The following is a 24294-nucleotide window of genomic DNA, read 5'->3' as shown; positions in this document are numbered from 1 at the left end:
TTTTTAAAGTATGTTGGGAGGGGGTGGTGTTTAAATTTGTGCATGTAGGAAAAGGCATTGGATTCATTCAACTCAAGTGTGTGAAATTCTCCCTCTTAAGCCTTCGAAGTACTGGAATTATTTTACTGCTTGAACCGACCAACCCAAAAGGTTTTGTCTTTTTGAGTTTCACTTTGTAAACCCAGGCTGGCCTCCAACTCCCAGCAATCCGAGTCATTAGGGTTAGGTTTTTTTTTTTTTTTTTTTTTTTTTTTTGAAGTGGTTCCCACTTGGCCGCCCTGGAAGTCAATTCGTAAACCAGGCTGACTTCAAACTGTCACCCAGATACTGGGATTAAAGATGTGCTGGCCAGGCAGTGGTGGCACAAATGTTTAATTCCAGCTCTTGGGAGGCAGAGGCTAGTGGATTTCTGTAAGTTGGAGGTCAGCCTGGTCTACAGAGTGAGTTCTAGGACAGCCAGAGATACACAGAGAAACCCTGTCTTGAGAAAAAAATGTCCACCATGTCCTGTGTTTTATTTTTTTAAGATTTTATTAATGTATACAACATTCTGCTTCCATGTATATCTGCACACCAGAAGAGGGCACCAGGTCTCATAACGGATGGTTGTGAGCCACCATGTGATTGCTGGGACCTCTGGAAGAGCAGTCAGTGCTCTTAACCCTTGAGCCATCTCTCCAGCCCCCCGTGTTTTATTTTTGAGACGGGGTCTCTCACTGAACCTGGTAAACATGAATTTGGGTAGGATAGCTGGCCACCAAGCCCCAAGGATACTGTCACTGCCTCCTTAGGACTCAGGTTGCAAACAGACACTGCTTCACCTGAACCTAAGTCATCATTCCTAACGTGGCAAGCACTTTACGAACTGAGCCACCTCTTAGCCTCCTATAATTTTTTTCTATGTAATAGACTTAAAGAGTATATGTGCTCTTAAAGGTTATACTTGAGCTCAATGATAGAGTCCCCGATGATGTTTAGGAGTTGAATTAAGGGAAGAAATGGAAACACTAACCCCTTACTCTGGCTGTCTGTATGAGTCTGAGCCTTTGTCTCCCTATTTAGTTGAACAATTAGAAAACATCACATGGGATAGGATGGGGGTGGCTGTTCCGGACAGGGTTTTTCTGTCCTGGAACTCAATCTGTACCTGACTGGCCTTGAACTCACAGAGATCCGCCTACCTCTGCCTCCCGAGTGCTGGGATTAAAGGCATGCACCACCACTGCCTGCCAGGAATGAAGTATACTTATGCAAACACCTTTAGCAGAATTTAACAAGGGACTGAGTAACTGACTCCAACTGACAGGCAATGTCTGAAAAACATTGAGCATGCATGGTAGGTATTCATTTTATAAAGTAGCTACCCATCTGTGTGCTGTTTTAGGCAAACGATTATCACAGCACACATGAATTACTCATGGGACAGGGAAGAGTATATGAATTTAAATCAAAACTATGTATTAACTTGGGTTGTAAAAGTTGATTTCATGGGAAATGCAAGGCAAGTAAGGTTGGTTACATTGTCCTCTTAAGGGTAGGTTGAAAGGCTGAGTACAGTACAATAGCAGTTAAGTTTTAGTTAAGTGACCTCAAGGTGTTTTAAGTATGGTTGTAAGGTCCAGCAAAAGTTCGTTTTCCGGGCAGGGTGACACACCCCAGCACTAGGGAGCCAGAGGCAGGTAGATCTCTGCGTTCTAGGTCTGCTTGCTGGGCAGTGGTGACACATGCCTTTAATCCCAGCACTAGGGAGAAAGAGGCAGGTAGATCTCTGTGAGTTCTAGGTCAGCTTGGTCTGCAAAACTACACAGAAACCCTGTCTCAAAAAAAAAAAAGTCTCAGTAATTTGTTGTGTTTTTCAAGGCAGAGATTCCAGCTATCCTGGAACTCACTCTAGACCAGGCTGGCCTCAAACTCTAAAAGAGATCCTGTCTCTGCCTCTCAAGTGCTGGCTGGTATTAAAGGTGTGAGCCACCACAGCACCCAGCCTCAAGATATTCAGACACACACCCTCGATAATATATAATATTACATATTATATAATATAATTATGCATTGTCACAGATAATGCAATACTGCCTTGCATGAATATTTTTTTCAATATTTTTTCTTTGATGTTTAAATCTTTTAAAGCCTCTTCCTTGTAGAAATAGTCTTGCTAATATGGGCCCAGAAATTATAGACCTTAGAGCTATCAAATCAAACCTCAGAAAATGAGAAATCTCAAACAAGGAACAGTAGTTTATTTTACCTTTCTGTTAACTGTCAAACTGATGTTAGTAAATTGTAAGAAAGATGAAGTGCAAGAAAGAACATAAAGTAACTCCTTGACTCTTGCAAAACAAACCTGTTAGATTTGGGTCACATCAGCTGATGGTTGAGACTACAGCTAAAGGCATGGAGGAAGTCTAGTGTGAAACCCATTGAGATGGAGTTAGGGAAGACAGAAGGGACTAAAAGAAGAGAGGGGAGGGGTTCCCATGTGGTGAGCCTGAATCTTCAAAAGTGTCTCATGAGAACTTTTGATAAGGGAAACTCTCAGAAATTTGGGGTTGAAGTCTTCTAAGTGTTATCTGTTCCTTTATTTTTGATTCATCTCATATTTTGTTACCACATCAATCTTTCCAGAACATTTTTCAAACTTCATTAGCATCCCATTGTCAGAGAAATCAAATACAATTGGCCTACTATTCAATACCACCATTGTTTAGCCTACTTGGTAAATCTTTGTGGTACTGGGGATTGAACCTACATCACACATACTGGATTAGCACTCTACTTACACACAGCTGCTGTAACGCTGCCAGTTAGTCCAGGCAGACCCTGAATTTGAGACTCTGACCTCAGCCTGTGATTAAGGTCTGTACTGCCTGTGACCTACCTTCTTAAGTTTTTGTTTAGTCTCACATATCCCAGACTGGCCTCAAAACTTTCTGCAAAGCTGTGGATGGCCTTGAACGCCTGCCTTATCCACCTGCCAAGTGTCAGAATTGCAGTTAGAAGTTTGTATCATGCTCTGATCCCTTCTTAAACTTCCCTACACTCTGGGGTCCACATACAGGCCAGAGTTACTGCTTACAAACCAAATGTAGCTCACCTACCATCAGTTTTTTATCCAATCTGAGAGTAATGACTTTTGTATATTTTTAGTGGTCGGGAAGGCAGGTAACTCATGCTTGTAATCCCAGCATTTGACAGAGGTAGGCAGACTGAGTTCGAGGCCAAAGTGATTTATTTACAGTGAGTGCCAGGACAGTCAGAAGGCTACATAGACCCCGACTATGTAGACCCTGAAGGGGGGATGGGGTGTGAAGCTAGGAATACAACTCATTGGTAGAGTGTTTGCTTAGCATGTACCAAATCCTGTGTTCAGTACTCAATGCTTTAAAAAAAAAAAGTATTTCAAACTGGGAATGTTTAGCCCAGTGGTAGAATGTTTGCCTACCATGTACAACATCCCTGATTAAGGGCTGTGGATTTAGTTGAGAAGTGGAGAGTTTGTCTAGTTTCTGAGTTTAGTTTCCTGGATTTCTGTTTTCTCATGTGGCCTAGGCTGTCCCCACACTCACTCACCTGATAACCTTGAAATCCTCATCCTGCTTTCACTGCCCACAGGCTGGGATTATCCATGCTCAGTTCACTGTGAGGGTGGTTGTTTTAATTTTAATCCCATTTTTTATATATGGGTATTTTATCTGCATGTATGTCTGTATATCACTTGTATGCCTGGTGCCCTCAGAGGCTAGAAGAGGGTGTTAGATGCACTAGAACTGGAGTTACAAATGGCTATGAGCCACTATGTGGGCTCTGAGGATTGAACCTGCTCCTATGGCAGAGCAGACAATGTCTTAACTGCTGTGCCATCTCTCCAGGCCCCCAAATTCCTATTTCAAACAGTACATTATGCCTAGAAGTTCAGTATCCACCTGGTAACATAGCAAGATTGTTTTTTGTTTTTTTTTTTTAAAGTTTCACACTTTAGCATCCTTTATTGAAAATAAAGCTGGATGAAGTGGTACACATCTTTAATCCTGCTACTTAGGAGGCAGAGGCAGGGGGATCTCTGTTCCAAGGCCAGCCTGGTTTACAGGAGGAGTTCCAGGGCTGCCAGGGCTACACAGAGAAACCTTGTCTCAAAAAAAAAAAAAATGTATAGATATATGTATATCTTTATTAAAGCATAGCTTCGTTGACACACACGTCTTCACAGTACTATAGCAGAGGAGTTGAAAGTTAAAATAGAAATTTTGACACAATCTTATAGCCCAAGTTGATCTCAGACTTGCAGTGGAGCCAAAGTTGGCCCTGATCCTCCTTCCTCTACTTCTTGAATACTGAGATTACACATACAGCAAAGGCAGAAGTTCCTGAATTTTTGCCAATGATCACAGAATAAATTTTTACACAACCTGGGTTTGTATATATAGGTATATAGAGTAATACAAATTAAACATTTACTGATAATTTTTTTTAAATTTATTTGGTATACATATAATTTTACAGTTTATAAAGGCAATCTTGCATGCTAATGAGATTGGGGTGCTGGAGAGATTGCTCAGGCATCAGGAACACAAACTGCTGCAGTATAGAACCTAGTTCCTTCCAGCACCAGTGGGCAGCTCACAATTGCCTCCAACCTGAGGGTACATGACACCCTCTTCTGGCCTCTGAAGGCAACTACTCATGCAAACACACAATTCCTTGGGGGTGGGGGGGGTGGAGACAGGGTCTCTCTACATAGACCTGAACTTACTATGTATACCAGGGTGGGCCTGAACTTGAGATCTGTCATTGTCTCCCATGTTCTGGGATTAAAGGCATGCACCACCATACTTGGCAAAATTCACTTTTGGTTTTTCGAGACAGGATTTCTCTGTGTAGCTTTGGAGCCTATCCTGGCACTCGCTCTGGAGACCAGGCTGGCCTCGAACTCTCAGAGATCCGCCTGCCTCTGCCTCCCGAGTGCTGGGATTAAAGGCATGCACCAACAACGCCCGGCTAAATTCACTCATTTTTAAAAAACAATTTCATGAGGCTGGAGTGATGATGACTCAGTAGTTAAGAGTACTTGCAGAGAATCCTAGTCCAACGGATCTTACGCCCTCCTCTGGCCTCCACAGACATTGCATTCACATGGTGCACATAGATAAATGCAGGCAAATTACCCATATACATTTTAAATTATATGTAGTTTGTGTGAAAGAGTTATGTGTTGACAGAGTGTTTATATGTATTGGTGTCCATAGAGACCACAGACATCATATCAGGTGGTTGTTAGCTTCTTGACATAGGTGTTGGGAACTTGGAACCTTTCTAAAAGCAGTATATTCTTTTAACTGCTGAGCCATCTCCTCAAACCCCTCAAATTTTAAAAATTGAATATTCTGCTGGTTAGTGGTGGCACTCGCCTTTAATCCCAGCACTCGGAAGGCAGAGGCAGGTGTATCTGACCAGTTCAGGCCAGGCTGGTCTACAAAATGAGTTCCAGGACCAGAACTACACAGAGAAACCTGTCTCAAAAAAATAAATAAATAAATAAATACAAGCAAGAGAGAACACTGCACTCTATTACATGCAGTAGACTCAAATCTGAGCTGCAGTAACCAGGCAGTATTTGATGATATCCTGTGTCCTTAAGTCACTGGCAGTGCAAGGTGTACAATGCTGTGTTGGGAACCAAGGTTCTTTTCCCTGACAGATAAACCCTCTGAAGCTTTGGAGCCTATCCTGGCATTTGCTCTGTGGACCAGGCTGGCCTCGAACTCACAGAGATCCGCCTGCCTCTGCCTCCGGAGTCCTGGGATCAAAGACGTGCGCCACCAACGCTCGGCTAGGTGGTAATGTTCTTAGAACCATAGTATTTCAGTTAGCCTGGCACTTGGGAAGCAGGCAGGAGAATCCGGGTCAACATCACCTAAGAGTCTGGGCTAAGTGATACCAATAGCATTTCAAAACAAAAAGCCTCTAACACTAGCACGTGAGAGTGAAGTAGCACTACCCTAAATTTGAAGCCATCCTGTACTACATAGTGAGTTCCGGCCAGCCTGAACTACAGAGAGACAAAACAAGTTTTCACCTATTTACATCCCCTTTAGCCATATTGAGCTTAGCGCCCCCATTTTGCAGATCTGAAAACAGCTTTCATTACACACCACAGGTAATACTTTTTGCTCCCCCCTAAGCTACCGCTCTTCCTAAATAGTGATTCCCTAGAGGGCCTACCTTGTCCTAATCCGTCAGGTTTTGGGGGCAAGCAAATACTGTTTTGGTTACTAACCTCGCTAGCCCTTAACCCAGTGCAGTACACAATTTGAGTAGTTCCGCAGCCTCCTCATCTGAACGCGTAGGCATGGAGACAGTGCGTGCCTACAAACTCTTCCCTCCTTGCCTCACCTAGGGCGCCAAGTCTCAAAGCAGGGGAAAGGCTCATCCCTGAAGGCAAATTTGCAAAGGCAGCTCTCCTCAGCTAAAGGCCGTGTGTGTCCACTATCACAACAACGGCGAGGAGGCGCGGGCTTGCAAAACGGAGCCGTCTTTCCACCAATTTAAGTCCCGGTGCTGTGGTGGCACTGTAATCCCAACGCTCGGGAGGCCGAGGCCAGCCTGGGCTAGAAGGCTAGAGTGTGAGCCCCACTCTTAAACACGTCCACCAACACATCTTCCCGGAGACGTGTCCCCTCGGGGCCGGGTCTCTGCCGCCGCCTCCCGAGGCAGCCGGGCCGTTTCCCGGGGAGAGCGCCCAGGGCGCGTGCTCAGGCGGTTGGCAGCCAACGGTCTGGGAGCGCGGAAGGGCGAGCGAGCGAGCACGCCCGAGGCCGGCGGGAGGGAGAGCGAGAGGGCGGGAGGGAGAGCGAGAGGGCGGGCGAGCGGGCGGGCTAGGGAAGAATCGCGAAGGAGCTGGGAGACCCCGCCCTTTCCGTAGAGATCTCTAGAAAGCCGCGCAGGAGCCTGAAAACAAAGAGTGCGCAGGCGCGGCGGCCAGGCCCGGGCATTTTGCTGCGTCACCAGCCGCCGCCCGGCCTCGCCACCCCTCGCACGCACTCACGCACGCACGCACGCAGGCTCGCACGCTTGCTTGCTCGCTCGCTCGCTCTCCCTCTGTCCTCGCGCCCCTTTTCCTCCACTTTCCTCCTCTCCCGGGCTGAGGGAGCCGCTCTCCGCGCGGTGCATTGTGGGCATCGAGGTCGAGCCCGCCGCCGTCGCTGCCGTCGCCGCCGGGGGAGCAAGAAGAGGCTGCGACCGGGCAGAAAACGCCGGAGTCGCCGCCGGAGAGGAGTCGACTGGCCCGCCGCCGCCCCAGTGAGGCCCGCCCACCCGTTCGCCTGGCCCCCTGCCCCGGTCACCATGTGAGTGCGACATCCCGGCGAGGGAAGGTCGTCCCGGAGCCAGGCCGCGCCGGGATCTCCGGCTGCCGGGAAACGGCTCCTCCGCCCTCCCCCCGCCGGCGGCCCTTCTCCCGTCTCCCCTCGCCCGCGGCAGCCCCGCCGGGCGGCGGGAGGTCATGCATCCTTGTTCCGGTTACCGTTGGCGGGTGGAGGACATTTTTTTTCTCCAGATGTCCGCTTCCCCCACCTCCTGTCCGTCCCCGGGATCCTTCGTGCCAGAAATCCCATTCCCCCCCTCCCCCGACGGTCTGGCTCACTCGGAACTCTGGGAACTTAGCCTTAGGCCCCAAACTCGTGTGTGAGCCTCTCTGTGTGCGAGCCTCCCGCCATGCGGGCACCTAGGGCCGTGAGAGTCACTTGGCTTCTTGGGTCGTCAAGTCTCGCCTCTGGGTGATGCCCGCACCAGGCCCTGGGGCTGAGAGCACTTGTGGGGGCCGTCGGAAAGCTTTAGCGCCGCCGACAGGGCACCACGCGGCCCTCTCCCCCCCCCCCCCGCCCGCAGCGGCAGGCACTGCTAGGCAACTAGAGGGGCCCATGCCGTCACCACAACGAAACTTCCCGTACCCATATTCCTCTAACTCAAGTCGAATTCAGTCACTTCCTCGGCAGCGAGTAGTAGTTAACTATGGAGCAGGTAGATGTGCACGTGTCTGGTTGCAAGATACTTGGGGACTTTCTCTGTGTTCCTCCGTGAACTTGGGGTGGCATTGCGTTCCTTCCGTGCCAGGATGAAATAGGAATGGGTATGGAGTGGCCACCTCAATGGCCTGAAGGCCCTTGATTTGTTTGGTGTGGAGGTGGTCACAGGTTTGTCTTAAAGATCTTAGCTTTTTGATAAAGGGACCTTGGTGCTTTTAACCCGTTAGGAATTTTTGGCCGTCTCTCCAGGCCTTCCCTTCTCGGGAAAACCTCTTGAGGCGTGAAAATTGGGTTGCACTATTTGGTGAGGTGGGTGGGTGGGTGCTGTGCACTGTGCACAGCCCTAGAAGTTAATTGTGGTTAGTGATGGAAAAGAAACTGGACGTTAACAATTGTACAGCTGTAAGAGCCTGCTTGGATATTGTATGGCGAGAAATGGAAACGGAGAGAACGTACCCTAGATCTAGTAGGTAGCTGGCAACAGTCCCTGGAAGAAGGCATGGAGTTCTGGGAAATTTCTTTACACAAGAAATTTGGAGCTTCCCACCACCCCCCCACACACACACCCAAGCTATGTAACAGAGTTTAACTTTTTTATTACATATACTTGTGTGAGCGGGTGCTCCTGGAGGTGAAAGGAAAACCTGTGTGAAGGTCTTTCATCGTGTGGGGATAAAACCCAAATTGTAAGGTTTTAAATTTTATTTGGGGGGCGTTATGGATAGAACCCCAATACATTGAACATCTGTAAGGAAAAAATGAATTGCTAAGTAAAACATGGTCCATTTAGTATATATACATAGCCAAACAAAGCACCTTTTCATCTAGAAGTACCAGTGGTTCCGTGCTGGCTTCTCTTGCAGAGGACCGGGTTCTGTTACCAGTACCCACATGGTGCCTCACAACTATCCATAATTCCAGTTTTAGGGATGTGGTCCACATACATACAGGCAAACATTCATGCACATAAAGTCAAAAAATACTTTACAAGCACTGTATTTAAAATGACTTTTGGAAACATTTTCTGCAGGTAATAAATGTAAATAGATGAAAGTTGCAGGCAACGTATTCTACCCATTCTCTAGGTGTAATGTCTGCTTCCTTCAAAAGTAATGTTTTTGTTTGCCTTTTTTCCCCTGGAGACAGGGTTTCTCTGGCCTTGAATTCCCAGAGATCCACCTGCTCTGCCTCCCGAGTGCTGGGATTAAAGGTGTGTACCACCACTGCCCAACAAATTCCCTTGGAGACAGGGTTTCTCTGGCCTTGAGATCCACCTGCTCTGCCTCCCAAGTGCTGGGATTAAAGGTGTGCACCGGGATTAAAGGTGTGCACCACCGCTGCCCAGCAAATTCCCCTGGAGACAGGGTTTCTCTGGCCTTGAATTCCAGAGATCCACCTGCTCTGCCTCCCAAGTGCTGGGATTAAAGGTGTGCACCACCGCTGCCCAGCAAATTCCCCTGGAGACAGGGTTTCTCTGGCCTTGAATTCCAGAGATCCACCTGCTCTGCCTCCCAAGTGCTGGGATTAAAGGTGTGCACCACCACTGCCCAACAAATTCCCTTGGAGACAGGGTTTCTCTGGCCTTGAGATCCACCTGCTCTGCCTCCCGAGTCCTGAGATTAAAGATGTGTACCACCACTACCCAGCAAATTTTTCTTTTTGAAATTTCTATCTTATTGGGCCTGTAGAGGTGGCTCAGATTGAATGCTGTTCTTGTAGAGGACCTAGGTTCAGATCCCATCACCCACATGGTGGCTCACAATCATCTGTAGCTCCAGTTTCAGGGGATCCAATGCCCTTTTCTGACCACTGTGGGCACCAAGCAAGCATGTGGCACATACATACATACATAAATACATACACACACACACACACACACACACACACTTGTATGCAATCAAAATACTAGCATAAATGAGGTAAAATAAATATTTTTAAAATGACGTTTTTGTGTGTACAGAAAGCAGAGATGTTGGGTCTGAGTAGAGGCGGTTGTGAGCCACCCAACCTGGGTTTGTGGGTGTTTTGTTTGCACATTTGTCTGTGTACCACCTGCTTTTGGCACTTCCAAAGGCCAGTATACAGTGTTGGATTACCTGAACTATGGAGTTAAAGATGTTTGTGAAACACCATATAGTTGTTGAGGATAGAATCCTGGGGCCGGTTCTCTTAATCATTGAACAACCTTTGGTTGGGGATTTTAAGCTTGCACCATTATGCCCTTATCTCTTTTGTTTGGTTTTTTGTTTGTTTGTTTGGTTTTTTGTTTGTTTGGTTTTTTCTGGAGACTGGGTTTCTCTGTGGCTTTGGAGGCTGTCCTGGAACTAGCTCTTGTAGACCAGGCTGGTCTCGAACTCACGGAGATCCACCTGCTTCTGCCTCCTGAGTGCTGGAATTAAAGGCGTGCACCACCACCACTTGGCCATTATTCATTTTGAAGTATTCAGAGACCAGATGTTACTTTGATTTGTAACTCTGGTTTCAAGCTATCCAGCACCCTCTTTGGACCTCTCTGGGCCCTCTGGCCTCCAGTACCAGGCATACAGGCAATGTACATACATGTAGCAACACACACATAAAATAAATATGAACAACTCCTTAGATGAAAATGTTCAGTATATACCATTTTGTAAATAAATGTCAAGGCATGTAACTAATGACTTAGAATCTTTAAAGTGAAAATTGGAAGAATGTTTGACTTATGGCATTGTTTATTGGTGTCTGCTAAATAGGCTTATTCTTTGAGACAGTCTCATTGTGTAGCCCTGGCTTTTCCTGGAACTGTAGACTAGGCTAGCAGTGAACTCCTGGAGGTTAGCCTGCTTCTGCCTCCCCAGTGCTTGGATTAAAGTTACATATTTATTTATGTATTTACTTTGCAGAACCCCCAAGATAAAATATTCAGCCTTCCAAGCTTAAAATGAGCATGCGGTATGTTTCTGTCTTGTAAGTTTGAAAAGAGTAACTGATGGCCTTTGTTCAATGTTGATTTCCTAACCACTGTAACCTGGCAACTGATTTTTCCTTTTTCTTGTTGAGTTAGACTTTAACTAGAAGACATAGGAACAAAGTGACAAACATTGTAGGTTACAGTTACTGCTTATCCTTGACCCCTAGACAACACTATGGAACAGATGGTGGGGCTTTGGGGGAGTTTGGGGTTTTTTTAGGTAGGTGTGTGCCGGGCTTATGTGAACTTGTGATCCTCTTTTTGACACAAGTCTGAGATTACAAGCATATGTCACCATGCCCAGCTCTGTAAATTCTCAAATGTAGAATTGTTTTTATTATCTCTAACTCACAGAGATTCCCCTACCTCTGCCTCCTGAGTGCTGGGATTAGTGTGCATCACTACAGCAAGCTAAAAATTTCTAGGTGGGGCCTGGCCTGTACCTGCTGCCTTCTCCTCCCAAGTGTTGGGATAACAGGCATGTCCATAGTGTCTGGCAGAACTTTGTGTCTTGTTCCTTATTATAAACTATCATGAACCAGGCAGTGGTGGCGCACGCCTTTAATCCCAGCACTCGGGAGGCAGAGGCAGGCGGATCTCTGTGAGTTGGAGGGCAGCCTGGTCTAAAGAGCTAGTTCCAGGACAGCCTCCAAAGCCACAGAGAAACCCTGTCTTGAAAAAACAAAAAAACAACAACAACAAAAAACTATCATGATAGAGATACAAGAGCTTTGTTTAGTCTTCATTCTTTCATTCGTTCCTTCTCCTTTTGCTTCCACCTGCAACACCAGCTGTGGAAAGGTAGGGGCAGGAAGTTTGTTGCAATTTGAGGCCATCCACACCTGCATAGTTAAGACTTGCTCATAGCTGGGCAGTGATGGCCAACCCCTTTAATCCCAACACTTGGAAGGCAGAAGCAGGCAGATCTCTTGAGTTCCAGGACAGCCAGGATTGTTACAGGAGAAACCCTGTCTCGAAAATGTCCCTCATAGCAAGACTTTGCTTTAAAACACTGAAAGGGGACCGGGGAAATGGTTTAGCCAGTAAGAGTATTTGCCAACAAACATAAGGACCTAAGGTCAAATTTCCATGGGGGTGGGGGCGGCGGCTGAAGAGATGGCTCAGCAGTTAAGAAACTGGCTAGTCTAACAGAGGACCCAGGTTCAGTTCCCAGTACCCACAAGGCAGCTCCAATGGATCCAACACCCTCACAGAGGCAGAACACAATGTATGTAAAATAAAAAAAATCACTGAAGCCTTTCCATCACCCATGTAAAAAGCTATTTGCACTGTGTGTTCAGGACAGGGGGCCTGTTAGGGTTTGTTAGCCACTTGCTTTCATATTTAGTGAGAGTCTCAAAGGTGTGGAAGTGGAGCAAGGTTGAGACAGACATCTGGCCACTTCACAACCCCACCACCACCACATTTGCATGTATACTACATACAAACATAAGACAATCAATTTTTGTACAATTGTGTGTGAAGGCCTGGTGTGGGTGCTGAGAACTGAACACAGGTCATTTTGTTTTGTTCTTGGTTTGTTAGAGAAGAGGCTTGGGTTTGTGAAGAGACTGTTTAGACACTACTGTGAGAAGGCAGATTTGGGGCCAGCTGCAGAGTGAGACCTTAACATTAAACAAAAAGTGACTTTTAATTATTTTTATTTTGTAAGAAATGGTTCTTTTAGGGAGTCTCTTTCACTTGATAGCCACCTCTGTGTCCTCATCTCCCCTTACAAGGGCCCCAGTCATATTAGAGGAGAGCCTGCTTTGATTCCATTACCTTTAAAAGCCCTGTCTAAAGTAAAAGTCTCATGCTGAGGTACTGAATTTCAGAGTTAAACATGAGAAATTGGACAGAAAGCAGTTCACCCTTAGCATTGATTACTTAATGTGCTTCTAAGGAAGTAGGTTAACTTTGCTGGTTCCTGTGTCTTAAGTAGTGAATGAACAAAGAACAGAAAAACTGAGCCTGGGCATGGTAGCACACACCTTTAACCCACCTGCCTCTACCTCCCAAGTCCTGGAATTAAAGGCTGTTGCTGCTAGGCAAGCAATTATTGTAATGTGCTTGGTAAAGAATCTGCTCATTAATTAGCCTCAGCCGCTAGGCAAAAAGCAGGTGGACTGTATACCCATTTTCTCCAAGTTAAGTAGATAAAATCCTCACTGAATCCTCGTGTGCCAGCTATTTGGTGTTATTGGGGGTTCTCTAATGGAAGAGAACTGATTCAGTGAATATATAACAGGATTTATTGGCTTTTGTACATGATGCTTGTGTCAACGGAATAGTCCAACAATGGCTGACTTACCCAGAGAAGTCCAGAACCTTGTAGTTGCTTTTAGTCACTTCCAATCTGATACTTGAAAGCCTGGACAAATCCCAAAGAGCTGCTGCTGGTCTTCAGTCCATTTAGGAAGCATGGAGCAGGGCAGCAACAGGGTATTGGCACTAGAAAGTTCGGCTCACAATTAATTAGAATGTGTTTTTACACTTCAAATAGTTTGATCAAGAAAATGTACAAGAATGCCTTTGAGTTGATTTAGGATCCAAGTTTACAACCCACATTATTTGGGAAGGGTCTAAGCATTGTTTAATAAACATGGTAACATGCTGTGTAGTGAAGGCACAGTTTTCTAAAGTTAAACACGACAACTGGGTGATAATGGTTATCTGTAGCTGTTAGTATTCACTGAATGGGGGCGGTATTGTAGTTTTTATTTTAGATGGGTGGGCTCATGGTATGTATGTGTGTGGGCATGCATGGAGTCCTAGTTCCCATCTTTATGTGAGTTCTGAGAATTGAAGGCAAGTTGCCAGGCTTTTGGGTCAAATAACATTACTTGGCTGCTGAGCCATTTCACCCGGGCAAGATAGACTTTTGTTTTCTTTTAAATGGTGTGTTGGTTGGTTGGTTGGTTGTTTTTCAGGGCTGGGTTTTGCTATGTAGCCCTAGCTGTCCTAGAACTGGCTCTGTAGACCACACTGGCCTGCTTCTGCCTCCTGAGTGCTGGGATTAAAGGTGTTCACCACCATGCATGGCAAACAGCAACATTTCTAAGACTGGGTTGCGCCAAAGGGAAAAGGCACTCCATACAAAACCCATCTTGTTTAAAATACTCTAGTGCTTGGGTTCAAGCCCAGGGGCTTGCTCATGCTATAATTGAGATAGGGTGCTTTTCCGTCTGCTTTCCCAATGCTGGGATTATAGGCATAAACCAGTACCCTCTAAGACCTGCCCTGCTGAGGACAGCAGATTTTGTCCTTATCCAGGTCTCTGAAATTTTCCGCCATTATAATCAAAATGTAGGCTGTTCTTGGTAGTGGGTAGTTTCATATACAGATACACATACATGTACACGCAAATAAATATACTTTTTTTTTTCCTAAGCTGGGGCTGGAGCAATGTCTCAGTGGTTTAAATTTCCCCCTGTTTTTCTTGGGAAGCCAAGTTTGGTTTTCAGCATCTGAATCTGGTGGTTCACAACTGCTTGTCACTCCAGCCTTTCTGACCTCTGTGGGCACTTGCACACAGGTGCATATCAGCAACACTAAGCCAGACCTTCGGGCTTCTGTCTGTAATCCAGCATTTAGGAGACAGAGCCAGGAGGATCATAGTTCTACACAGTTACTTCTAAATCAAGCCATGGCTATATAGAGACTCTGTCTCAATTACCACCTCCTGCAAATAATTCTCTGAAGTTACAGGCACATTCGTGTGTGCCTGTGTGTGTACACACACAAAGAAATGTTTCTTTTAAATTACTATAAAATAAACGAATAGCAATTGATAATATTCATAATAAATTTTACGAGGGATAAGGGGATTTGAAATCTCTCAAACGGCCAGGTGGTAGTGGCTTATACCTTTAATCCCGGCACTTGGGAGGCAGAGACAGGTGGGTCTCCAAGTTCAGGAAGGACAGCTGGGGCTACAGAGAGAAATTGTCTCAAAAAAATGATACATTGTTATATTAAATGTGAAGTTATAAGTATTAAATTCCTGCTTGAATTTATCTTTTTTTTTTTTGTAGGCAGCCTGCTTCTGCAAAGTGGTACGATCGAAGGGACTATGTATTCATTGAATTTTGTGTTGAAGACAGTAAAGATGTTAATGTAAATTTTGAGAAATCCAAACTCACTTTCAGGTAATTTGCTTTTTGTCTTAGGGTGACTATTGCTGTGATGAAACACCATGACCAGAAGCAACTTGGGGAGGAAAGGGTATATTGTTTATTGGCCTTATGCATCCACTGTTGTTCATCAGAGGTCAGGGTAGGAACATGGAGGGGTGCTGCTTAGTACTGACTTCAGGACAGGGATGGCCCCACCCACAGTGGGCTGTACCCTCTCCCATCAGTCACTAATTGAGAAGATAGATGCCTTGCAGTCTTGCCTACAGCCCAATCTTAGGGAAACATTTTCTTATTTGAGGCTCCCTTCTCTCAGATGAGTCCAGCTTATGTCAGATTGACATAAAACTAGCCAGCACTCATCGGTGTTGCCCAGAACTTATTTCAGACAATTGAGTAACTTAAAAGCTTATTTTCTTTTGTTGATCTGTTGTTTAAAGAGGCTGATTTGAATTTTTCTCTTTTTTTTTAGTTGTCTTGGAGGAAGTGATAATTTTAAGCATTTAAATGAAATTGATCTTTTTCATTGTATTGATCCAAATGTAAGTAGTATTAACACTTTATTCTGATTTAAATTATGAGGAAATGGGAATGCTGTAGTAAATAATTAAGTCTATTTGATTATTTGTAGAGCCTGTTACATATTTTGCAACCTTCCTTCCTACATGTTTTTATGTTACTGGACAGATGACAGTACCTTTGAAGCATTTTCCTAAATAATCTGAAATTTTAGTAGCTAAGTGTCTGGGGAAAGAAGCACATAGGTGATTTGTGCCTATAAGGTGACTTTTCAGGAAGTTGAGGCAAGACCGCTTAGCCTACATAGAAGAACCATTTCAGAAAAACAAGCCAAAGAAAAGAAAGTTTAGTATAGAGGATCACCAAAAACTAGTAACACTGAGGTTGGGTCTTGAGTTCAAGACCAGCCAGGCTGCACAGTAATGGCCAAATTATGGAAGTACAGCTTTGTGGCAGAGTACTTCCCTAGTACATTTCAAGGTCCTAGGTTTGGTTTCTAACAATCCTTCCCCACCACTACCACCAAAAAAGGGGGGGGGTTAAGTGGAGAGGGAGAAGTAGAATGGGACAGGCTATTCTTTACCATTTACAGTAGAGGTGAAATGATGTGATGATGCTCTTGTTTTAGGATTCCAAGCATAAAAGAACGGACAGATCAATTTTATGTTGTTTGCGGAAAGGAGAATCTGGCCAATCATGGCCTAGGTTAACAAAGGAGAGGGCAAAGGTGGGTTCTCATTTTCTGTTCTTGAGAAGTAAAATGAATTTTTGTAATAAGATTTTGTTGTTTTGGTTTGCTTTTTGTTGTTTTTGGAGTCAGGGTTTCTCTGTGTAGTCTTTAATAGTATGAAAACAGTGTCCTGCACTTCGCTTTCTTGCCAAGTGTCAGGAAGTCCCCAGTTGATGACAGAAATTTAGCATTCAAGAGACACAACAGGCTTTCGCATCAGGAGTTGGTGGCACGTTTGATGCTAAAACAAATTGGGACAAGCTTGCCTGGATGTCTTAGGGTTGCTTACTATTGCTGTGGTGAAAACCATAGGAAGCAACTTGGAGAAGAAAGGGTTTATTTTGCTTACACTTCCACAGGCATAGTCCATCACTGAAGGAACCTAGAGGCCAGAGCTGATGCAGGGGCCATGGAGGGGTGTTGCTTACTAGATTGTTCCCCATGGCTTACTGAGTCTGCTTTCTTGTGGAACCCAGGATCACCAGCCTAGGGATTACCCTACCCAAAGTGGGCTGGGCCCTCCCCTGTCAATCACTAATTAAAATACTCTACAGGCTTACCTCTAGCCTGATCTTACAGAGGCATTTTCTCAGTTGATTCCCTTCTCTCAGGCCTCTAACCAGTGTTGAGATGACAAAACATAGCCAGCACACTGGGCTATATAGTTGGAGCCTGTCCAGTTTTGGTTTCACTTGGGTTTTTGTCTTTTTTGTGCTAATTTATGTACCCTTAGTGGATGTACGTTCAAAAATCATAACATGTGGTGATGCTTTTGTTAATCTGTGTGTAGCTCAATTGGCTGAGTGTGGACTTCAACAATTGGAAAGACTGGGAGGATGATTCAGATGAAGATATGTCCAATTTTGACCGTTTCTCTGAGGTGAGTTCTCGTAGTGGCATCCTCTACCCTGTAGTCCTTTAATGTGCTTTTCCTTTTAATGTGTATGGGTGTTTTTTGCCTGCTTATGTGTCTGCACCATCAGGGAACCTGGTGCCCTGGAGGTCCAAAGACAGTGTCAGAGTGCCAGGAAATGGAGTTATGCAGAGGACTATGAGCCATTATGTGGTTGCCAGAAGTCAAACCCTGGTCGTTTGCAAGAACAAGTGTTCTCAACCAGCTCCTCAACATCACCTTTTAAAGCTTAGTATTGTGGGGACCTACAAGATGACTCCATGTACATTGTCATATATATAAACATGATTTTTAAAAAATTACTAATGTATAGAAATTAAAAATGAATGATGTGGTTTTGGAGAGATGGCTCAGTGGTTAAGAATACTGACTGGTCTTCCAGACAGCTGGGTTCAGTTCCCAGCACCCACATGGTGCTTATAACACCACAACTGCTTATAACTCCCATTTTAGAGGATCTGATGGCCCTCCTCTGCTTACATATGGTACACAAACGTGCAGACAAAACACCCATATGCAAAATACAATAAAATCCAGCCCAATATTGGAACCATTCTGCAGCATTCATTCAGCAGTTGCACCTCCCTCTGGAGCCATGTAGTACAAATACACCTTTAAACACTAGCATCAGGGTCCAAAGAGATGGTGTAAAGTTAGGAGTTGTTTCTCTTGAAGAAGACATGGGTTTGGTTCCCAGAAACCTTGTGGTAGCACAACTGCCCAAAACTCCAATTATGTGTATGAATGTTTGCTTGGGTATATATCTGCCTGAGGAGTTGTGTGGGTACTGGAAAATAACCTGGGTCTCTGCAAGCACAGCCAGTGTTCTTAATCACTGAGCCAGCTCTCCATTGGTGTGTGCAAAGATTTCTTTTCGTTTGTAAATCAAGAAGAGGAGCCAGGTGTAACCGTGCTTTCTTTTAATCCTGGCACTTGGGATGTCACAAATATGTTACTATGACCAAAGTGGGAAATATCTGTTTCTTGTATGCAAAAGTTAGGGAGGCATGTGAATCAGTTTATTAGTGCTTACTCAGCTTGCATGAAGCCAGGAGTGATACCAGACTTGGCAATTGGATACAGAGTGAAGAAGTTGAGCTTCATGTGTCTAACTGCTTAAGTAAGCTTCAGAGATGGCTCTTGGTTTTAGTAGGAAGAGGACTTCAACATCTGGCATGGGCTTGGCACAGAGAAACTACTCCTCCAGTAATTGTTGAGCTATCTTGCCAGCTCTATGTTGTTTGGTTTGGTGGTTTATATTGTTGGTTATGGGGGAGGGGCAGTTGAGACCAGGTTTTTCTGTGTAGCCCTGGTTCTGTAGACCAGTCTGGCCTACCCCTGCCTCTCAAGTGCAGGGATTAAAGATGTGCCCTTTAATCCCACCACTGCCCAACTTCTTTGTTACAGGTTTTTGTTTGGGGGAAGTTGTTTTTGTTGTTGTTTTTAATCCAATCTCACTAAGTTACTCTTGTTGCTAAGAACTTACTGTGCAAATGAGGCGGGATGTATGTTTGGTTTGCGTGTATATTCACATGCATGCCTGGTGTCAGAAGAGAAGAGGGCATGATACCACTGCAACTGGAGTTTTAACCTAGACCCTTTGAGGGCAAAAAATGCTCTTAACCACTGAGCCATCTCCAGGCCAGGATAGTTTTCAACTGCCAAATGAATTCCATTGGTGTTTTTGTTGTTTCTTTTTGTTTTTCCTTTACCTCCAGAGGTAACTGCAATAAAGTGGGGTGTTTTCCTTCCTTTATCTTTGGGTATCATAAAGATGTCGGGATCCCCCCGGTATTGGTGCTGAGTCCTTTTCAAGAGCACTACATGTTCTTAACCACTGAGCCATGTTGCCAGCCCACTATACTATAGTTTCAATATCTTCATTTTTCTGCCATTTGTAGGTATCTTACTGGGTGGATTTTTTTTTTTTTTTCTATTTTTTTTTTTTTCCTATTTTTGTGGCCATAGGATCTCACGTAGCCCACCAGGCTTGCTTCTTATCTCACAATGTGTAGTTGAGGATAACCTTGAACTTCTAAAGTTACCTGTCACCACATCTACTTGGACCTTCCCTTGTTTTCACACAAGTAGTAGGCTCTCTGGTTGTGTATGACTCTGCCTTTTCCAGAAAACAATGTACTTAAGTTTCTTCTGATGGAAGCCTATGATGGACTAAGGGCTTACATCTGGAGTATGCAGCCTATTGAGGTTGAATTTACCGTTTTAAAAACTAATTTTTATGCTTCAAACAGATGATGGATCATATGGGTGGTGATGAGGATGTAGATTTACCTGAAGTAGATGGAGCAGATGATGTAAGTATGAACCCTCATCTTTTTCCTAGTAGTAGAAGGCAGTTCATTTATAGATGGTCTTACATGCACAGTGGCTCCCTGCAAATGTACACTCATCCATCCTTCTTCACCACCTCACCCCACTCCCAGTCATGCTTGTTTCTTAACATCTTTAAGGGAAGTACTGGGTTTTTTAGATGTATTCATAGGGGGTGGAGGTTGCCTAGTTAGGGCAGTTGTATTTATGGACCACTAAGAATCACATTTTTAAGAAATCGTTGTACAAAAGTTAAGAGTTAAAAGATTGTCCTTGGGTAGTCGAGGCGCAGCATGGAAAGGCAGAGGTAGGTGGATCTCTGTGAGTTCAAGGCCAGCCTGGTCTACAAACTGAGTTCTAGGACAGCCAGGACTACACAGCAAAATCCTGCCTTGAGATGCACATGCACACACACACACTCTCACACTAACACTGTTTTAACAAGGATATAAATAGGGTTTAAAGCCGAATCAGAGTCTGTAGTAATAAAGGGATGTGAATGCTTTAAGACGAGGGATATTGCTGGGTGTTGGTGGCACACGCCTTTAATCCCAGCACTTGGGGAGGCAGAGGCAGGCGGATCTCTGTGAGTTCAAGACAAGCCTGGTCTATAAGAGTGAGAGCCAGGACAGCCTCCAAAGCCACAGAGAAACCCTGCCTCAGGAAAAAAAAAAAAAAAGAGGAGGGATATTCAACAAGACATTTCTTCCCTCAATACTCTGTTAGTGTCTTGACACACGGTTATTTATGTAGTTGGGAGAATTCTCAACTTCGGTATATATAATTAGAATTCATTGTCTTGGTATTGAGTCCTTTTAAATGGCAAGAGGTGATAACAAGGGGTGGGCTCAAGAAGTACACAGCATGTTTTACAGAAAGAAGGGTTTTCTGTTGCACAGCCATTCACCTTAGGAGAATAAATGAATCAATTACCATTAAGTTCCTAGGTTCCATGTTAAGTGTATTTGCTACTGTAGTAAAAAATACAATGCTTAGGGTTCTTAGTAAATATTCTTTCTGTAAAGAAGAATGTGTTTATGATTAGCTTGGTAACTCTAAATTTTCTTTTACAGGATTCACAAGACAGCGATGACGAAAGTACGTGAGGGGTTGTGGGGCGGGGGGACTGGGGGTTGGTGTTTTTCCTGTCTCCAGTGCAATGATTGTCTCCGTAGTGAGACCAACTTTCAGAGCAGACACTCATTTTTCTTTTTAAGCTCAAGTACAGTTTAATATAAGAGAAAGGTAGAGATTAGGTTAAAATCCCAGCAACCACAAGGAAAAGATCATATTACTGTTTTTTGTTTTGTTTTGGATTTTTTACACAGGGTTTCTCTGTGTAACCCTTGGTGTCCTGGAGCGGTGTAGACCAGGCTGGCCTTGAACTCAAGAGAGATCCACCTCCCTCCTGCTTCCACTTCTTGAGTGCTGGGATTAAAGGTGTGGACCACGCCACCACCCAGCACCTTTTTTATGTTTCTGTTTTGCCTGCAAGTGTCTGTGCATGGTGTAGCTGGTGCCTATGGAGACAAAAAGAGACTATCAGACCCCTTGTGGCTGGAGTTAAAGCCAATTGTGAGCCACCACATAGGAGCTGGGAATTGAACCTGGATTCTCTAGAAGAGTAGCTATTTCTCCCTCCCAAACACATAGGTTTCACATTTGGCATGGGATAGAATTAGCATATTAAGAAAGCATGAGCATGGTGGTGCACATCTTTAATCCCAGCAATTGGGAGGCAGAGACAGGTGGATCTTGAGTTTGAGGCCAGCCTGGTCTACAGAGCGAGTTTCCAGGACATCTGGGGTACACAAGAAACTCTGTCTCGGGGAAAAACAAGTGGGGAGAGGGAAGCATTCCCAAAAATGGAAATGGGCTAGTGAGCTAAGGAAGGGGCCTCTTGAAGCTTTGTCATAGTTCTTAAAAGGTGTCCTTGCTCTGTCCAGAGGTGCGCACACATGCTTCCTAGGGAGCTGTCAGCTGTTTCTCTACCTATACTGACTGTTGGGTTCTGTTGTAGTTATCTTGTAGACCTACTGATTGTTCTTAAAATCCTTTCAGAAATGCCGGATCTGGAGTAAGGAATGTTGTCATCGCCAGGATTTTGAGACAGAGAAATAACTTCTGCAAGATTTCATAATTGAGAAAATTCCTGAGTTGATAGCTCTAAAGGCAGATGCTGTGTTTGCCTTCTTTAACCCATTTTTCAACCTTTTTTTTTTTTTTTTTTTAAGGCTTCACTAAGGGTTGATAATGTACCATTGTATGGGGCAATTTAAGTCAGCTAAGGCAATATCCTTATGCATGAACATTTCCCAGGATTCCATGAAGCAGTTGAAATCCTAGGCAGCAACTGATAGAGCAGCTCTGATGAGTAAACATATTTCACCTAAGTCTTCTTTCTTCATAACAGTTACTTATGTGTTAGGAAGCTCTCAGCTTAGGGAAAGAACTAGTTTTAGATCCTAGACCATGGACTTGAAGGGGGCTGAAACAAATTGGCTGATATCTTAAACTGATACCCTGCCATTCTTCCAGTGTACCTTTCAGAATTATTCCACTAAAGTTTATTTTTCAAAAAAAAAATGTACTTTACATTATTGTATGTGATCACTTGTCAGTGTTCAAGTGTATTTTAGCTAAAACTAGTGAATGCCCTAACTTAGATGGTTTTTGAAGCCTATACATTTGGTATTGTTTGGCCCTTGATCTCTTACATCTCTTAGCATGGAGGACGAAGAAAGCTGTACATTGTTGCTTGAGAGTCTGTACATGTTAGACCAGATTTGTATTTGCACTGTCAGTATGGCAAATGAGTGGAAAATGTTAATACACTATTGGATTTTTTTATTTCCTATTTTGATTTCAGCTTATGCCCTGGCTGGAAAACCTCAATTTATGTTCATGACAGTGGGGATTTTTTTAAATGTCTACATTCTTTCTAATAAACTGTTGGAAGATTTCTTGGCTCTCCTTCTATAAGTTGTCTGGTTTGCTGTGATTTCATGTATTTACCACTTACTGGAATGGAGTTGTTAGTTTTTGAGGGAAAACTCGGGACTGCTTCTGTTTGCTCTACTGTCACAGGAAACACATTAAAGTGGATCTGTAATGGAAGACTGTAGTGCACTTTGCAGCAGCTGGAAAAAGTGTGACTTGATTGAAATAAAACTAAGTGTTGTCCTCCTGTACATCTTAAAGCTCCTGCATTTTAGCAGTGTTTTCTCTGCAGCTTCCCAAGTGTGTCCAGCAGGGAATGCTGTGTTTCAACATTCTGTTGCTGTTCGTGATATCTCAGGCCATGTTGGATGAAGTGCTAAAGATACAGAGATTATCCTTTTGATTTCTGTGCATGCATAGCTCAGAGAACAACAGGTACAGCTTTGGGGAGGTGGCTCAGTGGTTACAAAGTAAAACTTAACTTTGGGGCTGTGTCACAGCACATTAGTGTAGGTCAGAGAGCCAGCTGGTAGAGTTGGTTCTTTGTTCCACCATGTGTGTGGGTCCTAGAACTCAAACTCAAGTTGGCAGACTTAGTTGCAGCATCTTTGCTGAACTATGTCCAGTCCAGTGAGAAGCTAGCATATAAAATTGTCCCTTAAGTGTCTCCCTTTCAATACCCATGCGTGCTTGTATAATAAATCCTTTTCCAGGGCCTGACTTGGGTTAAAGGTGTGTGCCATTGTGCTCACACTTAAATATTTTTTTTTAAAAAGCTTGTCTCTTGCCTTTTTTAAATGTGTGTGTGTGCTGACATGTACGCATGCCTAAGGTTATATATGTGTTCCCTGTAAACACTGGTTTGATGGTTCCCAGCTTTGATCCCAGTGCTATGGGAGGCAGAGGCAGGTATTATCTCTGAGTTCAAGGCCAGCCCTGTCAACAGAGCAAGTACCAGGACAGCCAGGACCTTCCCACAGAAAGATCTGGTCCTGAAAAACAAGCAAAAAAAAAATATTCTGTGTGTATGCTGGTCCCCTTAGATGCAAGACTTAAAGCCCTGTGAACCGGAGTTACATATGGGTCCTGGAAATTGAACACAGGTCCTCAGAACAGTGTGCTCTTCACTGTTGTCTAGCACCTCAGTTTGGGGTGGGGGTGGGAGCTACTGTGGGAGGTCAGAAGGTGTCTGGCCCCTTGGGAACTTGAGGGATTGTGAACCTTGACTTACATGGGTATTTGGACTCTGGTCCTCATTGAATGGTAAGCACACTTAACTGCTATGTTAGGATCACTGAGTGAAAAAGGCACACACCACCACATCTGGCTCCAAAATTTTAACATTTTATCTAGACATTTGGACATAAACCTTCAATCCAAACACTCAAGACAGGCAAGGGTAGTTCTTAAGCATCGAGCAAGCCTAGTTGTAAGACCCTGCTTCAAATAAATGAAGGAAATTAATGGCAGAGAACAGCCCAGCCTGACAGCTCATACCTGTGGTTCCAGCACTTAGGTACAGGCTCAATAGTGCAAGCTTGGCTTTCAAGCGATGCTGTCTTGGTAAAGCAGTAGGGGGCTGAATGCCTTCAGTCCCATCACTCAAGGCAGGAGTCAGACAAATCTCTGAGTTCCAGGACATCCAGGCCTACATAGAGAAACCCTGTCTTGAAAAACAAGAGCAATAGAGGGAATAGCCACAGATGGAAACTTGGGGAACTGCTGATAATTGTTTGTCCTTGTCCTTATCAGAAATT

At 44.4% G+C, this 24294-nt stretch overlaps 1 protein-coding gene across 3 annotated transcripts; it reads left to right on the top strand.

Annotated features, from left to right (window-relative positions):
* Positions 1–6929: 6929 nt before the first annotated feature.
* On the top strand, positions 6930–22579 carry Ptges3 (prostaglandin E synthase 3). 3 transcript variants are annotated; one of them, XM_027392757.2, is made up of 8 exons: positions 6930–7343; positions 15006–15119; positions 15577–15646; positions 16252–16350; positions 17144–17233; positions 19519–19581; positions 20671–20695; positions 21659–22579. In XM_027392757.2, coding segments are annotated over exons 1-8 (483 nt in total). In that variant the 5' UTR covers positions 6930–7341; the 3' UTR covers positions 21679–22579. The 3 variants fall into 3 exon arrangements, with proteins under 3 accessions (XP_027248558.1, XP_027248557.1, XP_035306771.1); XM_027392756.2 differs by lacking the exon at positions 6930–7343 and adding an exon at positions 10933–10952; XM_035450880.1 differs by lacking the exon at positions 6930–7343 and adding an exon at positions 10933–10967.
* Positions 22580–24294: the final 1715 nt, after the last annotated feature.

This window comes from Cricetulus griseus (assembly GCF_003668045.3).
Source record: "Cricetulus griseus strain 17A/GY chromosome 1 unlocalized genomic scaffold, alternate assembly CriGri-PICRH-1.0 chr1_0, whole genome shotgun sequence".
NCBI lineage: Eukaryota > Metazoa > Chordata > Mammalia > Rodentia > Cricetidae > Cricetulus > Cricetulus griseus.
Note: the sequence above shows the minus strand (reverse complement) of the source record. Positions and strands in the feature narration are given on the sequence as shown.